Below are 5,765 nucleotides of genomic sequence, written 5' to 3' on the forward strand. Positions count from 1 at the left end.
GTTATTTTATGGCATCACTATGAAAACCCCCTTCTGGAACCTTTTAGAGACACACATCTCTATACTAAAAAAGAAAACAAAAATAACGACTTTATTCCACATTTTCGTCTTTACTGCGTCACTTTGGATGCATGTTCACAACAGTACCATGACACGAGCGTGTGGCGGCACCGGCGCTGACCCAGCCACACGCTCGCATCATGATACTGTCATCAACGCGCGTCCACAAGTGAAGCAGTAGAGACGAAAATGTGGAATAAAGTCATTATTTTAGTTTTCTTTGTGCAAAAAAGTATTCTCATAGCTTCGTATCTTTACAGTTGAACCACTGATGTCACACGGACTACTTTGTCGATCATCTTGGTACTTTTCTGGACCTTGAACGTGGTAGTTACCTTGCTGTTTATGGGAGGGTCAGAGAGCCCTCATATTTCATCAAAAATATCTTACATTGTGTTCCGAAGATGAACGAAGGTCTTACGGGTTTCGAACAACACAAAGGTGAGTAATTAATTACAGAATTTTCATTTTTGGGTGAACTAACCCTTTAAGCTTACTGGAGCCAGTAAGCAACCACCTAGCAACCTTCCTGAACAACCCAGCAACCGCATAATGACCTGGCATGTTTTTACTCCTGGCATGTAACAACATTGCGCTTTGTCATTTTGCTAATATTTTTTCATTTTCTCCTGCATTCTTGAATAGCAGGATTCCTGATATGCTCTTGTTAGCTTGAGCAAACCATTTCAACAGTTTCAAACTGGTGTGTTAATCAGTGTGGTATGCAGTGTTATTTGGCTTTTATTTTAAAACCGCATTTCACACATTTTTTTTAAATATGGCACAGATAACAATGTGTTGTAATTGCATATGCTGCAAACATGCTGTAAAAATGATCAGCTGAGATGAATGCATGCTCTTAATAAGATTTTTAATTCAAGCAAACATCATCTTCCTGTGCTGTGTATGTGTATGTGTATGTGTGAAAACTTGTTTGTGTGTCTGCCAAATTTCTTCAGATATTCCTGTATTGCATGATGTCAGTTGCTCTGTCAGATGACAGGAGTTAGTATATCATTTCAAAAGGGGAATGAAAGAAACGGTAAATGCCTCTGAAATGATTGAATGATCTTTCTTATCATTCAGACTGATTTCTTTTTCTAAAACAAGCTTTTCTGACAGGAAGTAGAGAATATGCTCTTTATCCTTCATTTCACTGGAAATGGTCTAACAGAGATATTGCCTGGAATTGCACTTTCTCAACACCAAAGAAGTGATAGGACTAAAAGATTGCAAAGATGTCTGTTAGTTAAACATTACTGTTTATTTGTGTTTGAAACCAAATATGGAGCAAGATAATAAGAGAGAAATCCGGATGGGTGACACTGACACTGTTAAACATGGTCACTGTGGATTCCTCCACATACTGCTTTGTCATCAAATAGCCCACAGGAATGTACATGATCAGCAAGAGACCGTCTACCAATCAGAAGCAGAGGTGATGCCGGTCATGACAGAGCTCACCTTTAGGAGAAGTATTGCACTTCTTGGATATATGGTGAGGGTCCAAAAGTCAGAGACCAGTTGTGAAAATGCTTGTACTTTTTTTTTTCTAATTTAAAGTGCCCCTATTATGCCATTTTTAAGGTTGCTAATATTGTTTTATGAGTCTCCTAAAACAGGTTTACATGCATGCAAGGTCATAAAACACCTTAGTTTTCTCAAAAAATAGATTTAATTTTACCTCATTTCTAAATGATTCGTAAACAACTCGTGCGAAGCAGTTCAAAGAATCAGTCTCTCTAAACCCCTCCTTTCTGTGAGCCCTCACTGCTGTGATTGGTCAGATGGCGCAGTCCCTTGTGATTGGTCCAGAGCCGTACAGAGATTGGCTCTGGATTGGTTTACCGCGTACAGCGCGTGTTGGAAACAAAACGCCCATTGCCATGACGGAATGACAGCCCTGGAGACTTGTCAATACATAGAAAAGATGGTATCGATTGTACCTTACCAATTCTATCTGGAGTCTACCTCCAAAGAACGACCGGAGCAATTGAAAAGTTTGGGAACCCCTGCTCTAGAGTACAAAAGAGCAACTCTTTTCATCTCATTAAGAGATAAAATTGTCTACCTGCCTTTTTGATGGAATGAGAGTTTAGATGGTGAAATATAAATACCCAAAAGCATATTTGGTAACACTTTATTTCGATAGTCCACTTTAGACATTCTATTAACTATAAGTAACTTTGTAACTACATGTCAACTAATTCTCATTAATTTGCAACTACATGTCTACTAACTCTCAGAGTAGACTGTTAGGGTAGGTTTAGGGTAAGTAGAATAAGTTGACAAAGAAAGTTTTAGAAAATATTAAGCAGACAGTCTACTAATACTCTACTTACTGCTAGTTGACATGTAGTTGCAAAGTTACTTACTGTTAATAGAATGTCTAAAGTGGACTATCGAAATAAAGTGTTACCCATATTTATTATTAACGTGGATCTGAAAATTGATAAACAGAATAATAAATGCAAATTCATGTATATTACAACATGAATGAAAAGCAAGTAGTCACTAAAACACAAAATAAACATTTTTATTTAGTGCATATAAGAAATCATCACATCATGGAGCTTACATTGGTTTTATTTTTTTATTAAACTAAACTATGTTTGCACATGGGTAACCAAAAGTACACTGACCTAGGATATTGTTCTGGGCAAAAATTAAAAGTGTATTGCAACAGAGATCAGATGTCATAAATCTTTCTCCCTAAAGGCTGTCTCAAGACTGCATGCCCCAGGGTTGCTGTGGGAGAAGGGTGAGGTGGTTGTGTCGTAGTGTTCTCAGCTCTGTCAACCGTCCCAGGAGCCTAGCAAAGCGTCGCGGGTCTTGTGCCGTCCCCTGACTACAGCAGCAGCAAGCTCGGGACAAGAGCTCCAAAACAAACTCCTGTAAGTTCTCAACACAGCCCACCGCACGCAGAGACGGCCTGTCTGCTTCACAACAGGGAAGAAAAATGATCATTTGAACCGTCAAACCGTCATTTGAAGCGGTTCTATACACTCTTAATAATAAAGGTTTTTTATTAGCGTCAATGGTTCCATGAAGAACCTTTAACATCCATGGAATCTCTCAATTGCAAAAAAATAAATAAATCTTTATAGTGGAAAAATGTTCTTCACACTAAGAAAAAATAGTTCTGAAAGGTTCTTTGGGGAACCAAAAACTTTTAAAACTTTTATTTTGTAAGCTAAACTTTTGTCATTTGCTGTCTGACCTGAATATAGTGTTCTGAATATTGTGACATCACATGGAAATTAGTCACAATTTTGTTCATCATAATCCACAGACCTGAGCATAACACTGCAGTCGCTGTTAGAAGTGCATATTCAGCCTCCGTTACCGCAATAGTCTCCATGCTGTGGAGGAAATTTACCACAGACCTCAAGAACTCATCATTCAACCCTTAACAAAAATCAAAATCACAATATTAGTAGAGACAAAAACATTTAGACCGTATATACAGTTATATCAGTTGGATTAATCACTGCATGTAATGTGAGACTTTCCTGCTATGATTATCACTCTTCATTATAGATCACCTGAGTGTGTCAATGTCCTGATCCCAGTCTTGGACTCTGAAGTTCTCACCCAATCAGGGTTTGAGTTATTCAAATTTGCTGAGTATAAAGCTGGTGATAGAAAACACAGCAGTGAGTCATTATTGATCTATAATGTGTTGAGTTTTCAGTTTCAATTGACAATTTTAACGATGCTTTATGAGCACAATTTATTTATAGCACACGATTCAGCTAAGCTGTTAAAAAATCACATTCATAACTATTTAACTATTCATAAAAATGAAATTTCAATACGGATATAAAGATTAGGATCATGATTTTTTTGGTAGTAGTACAGCACATTGTGAGTCTATATTAGCACTGTTTGTTGTTGCTTTTGGAACTAGACACATGATGTCAGTCTTAACAGGCAGATTATGTAATAATGTATGTGATTACCAGTGCTAACAGTAGTGGGGTTCTCAGAGAACTGCTGAGCTAAGAGTAGGAACATGACTTCAACTGAAGAGCTGGACAGAAGAGTGTTCTGGTCAGAACTATCCAAAAGCTCAAACCCTAAACAAAAGATGACCACAAATTAGTTGTATTTAGAGGTGTGTGGTGTGATCTAAGAGAAGTTGGATGAAACTGACCAGGTACACTCCTTAAAAATTGCAAAAGCTTCTCTGTCTGAGGAGGAGTCAGATCTACACTGTTTGTCAAACTTGACCACAGAGGCACCTGGGAAAAGAAAAGAATGATGTCTTGTTATTATATATTATGGGCAGTATGTCTGTCTTCATTTTTAAAGTGCCCCTATTATGCCATTTTTAAGGTTGCTAATATTGTTTTATGCGTCTCCTAAAACAGGTTTACATGCATGCAAGGTCAAAAAACACGTTAGTTTTCTCAAAAAATAGATTTAATTTTACCTCATTTCTAAATGATTCGTAAACAACTCGTGCGAAGCAGTTCAAAGAATCAGTCTCTCTAAACCCCTCCTTTCCGTGAGCCTTCACTGCTGTGATTGGTCAGATGGTGCAGTCCTTTGTGATTGGTCCAGAGCCGTAGAGAGATTGGCTCTGGATTGGTCTACCGCATACAGAGCGTGTCGGAAACGAAACGTCCATTGCCATGACGGAATGACAGACCTAGAGACTTGTCAATACCATAGACTGTATAAAAACATGGACGTAGTGTCCGTGACGTCACCCGTAGGTTTCCGAAGAGCAAAGAGCCAGATTGTCATAGCAAAGTCAGAATTATCTCCTCTCCTAGGTTCACGAAACGGTCTTCCATAAAATGCATTGCTGTTCTGTTGTAAGTAATCTTAAAGATTGCAAGTAAACATGCTCGGATGACCTTTGACCTGCTTGGTTCTTGTCCATGTCGTGATCATCACTGTACGAGCTCTCCACTGAGACATATGGCCTCATTTCCACTGGCATCCATAGCAATTGCAATCAGAGATTCTCTGACCATTCAGGATGAACACAACCAACAAGATCTGTCCCCATGCTTTCACATTTTGTGTTTATCAAATGAAACACTGCCAAATGTGATCCCATATTCTCAGGTGATATTTGAAAGGACACATACTGTACATACAGTGCCTTCTAAAATGAACTCTTTAAGAACAGAGATGTACAAATGAACATGAATGTGTTTAGGTTCATAGAATATTGAATGAATACAATTCATTGCTGTATTTCTATGGCAGAATTTCATTGTAATCAAGGATCAACAAGCATGAAACACCATCCATGTTGATTACAGTCATTTTGTAATCAAATATGATTTGTATGTTTCAGCTTTTTTTATTATTATTATTGCACAGAGCATGTTAAAACTCCAAATGTTTCATGTAACTACATTTCAATTTCAATGTAAATATTTTGACTACATTCTTCCAGAAAATAAAGCACCCTTTTTTAATAATAAAACTATGTATTACATTGAATTGACTGAACCTGTAGCAAACTTACACCAATCTCACTTCTAGAAGTCATTCCAACTAGTTGATATTTTTAACTGTTTACTTATTAATGCTTTTATTTATTTAGAATATTATAGATGAAGGCCAGGTTTCCAGCGTAGTTTAGTGAGGTGTTGTGTAGTTGCTCTGAGTGACAAGGTCTTAAATCCTGCAAATTGTGCATTACATGGTTCACGCACATTTTATTATTTCTATGAGAGATCAGC

The 5,765-nt window shown here is 37.5% G+C and overlaps 1 protein-coding gene across 1 annotated transcript; it reads right to left on the minus strand.

The window, feature by feature from the left end:
• Positions 1-2,609: 2,609 nt before the first annotated feature.
• On the minus strand, positions 2,610-4,999 carry LOC107717590 (bile acid receptor-like). The gene is made up of 6 exons (XM_016524398.1): positions 4,933-4,999; positions 4,217-4,327; positions 4,023-4,139; positions 3,606-3,695; positions 3,355-3,468; positions 2,610-2,996 (listed from the first exon to the last, which is right to left on the minus strand). The coding sequence occupies exons 1-6, from the start codon at positions 4,997-4,999 to the stop codon at positions 2,785-2,787; spliced, it is 711 nt and encodes a 236-aa protein (XP_016379884.1). The 3' UTR covers positions 2,610-2,784.
• Between the last annotated feature and the right edge of the window lie 766 nt (positions 5,000-5,765).

Source organism: Sinocyclocheilus rhinocerous, unplaced genomic scaffold (assembly GCF_001515625.1).
Source record: "Sinocyclocheilus rhinocerous isolate Xijiao unplaced genomic scaffold, SAMN03320098_v1.1 scaffold240, whole genome shotgun sequence".
In the NCBI taxonomy this organism is placed as follows: Eukaryota; Metazoa; Chordata; class Actinopteri; order Cypriniformes; family Cyprinidae; genus Sinocyclocheilus; species Sinocyclocheilus rhinocerous.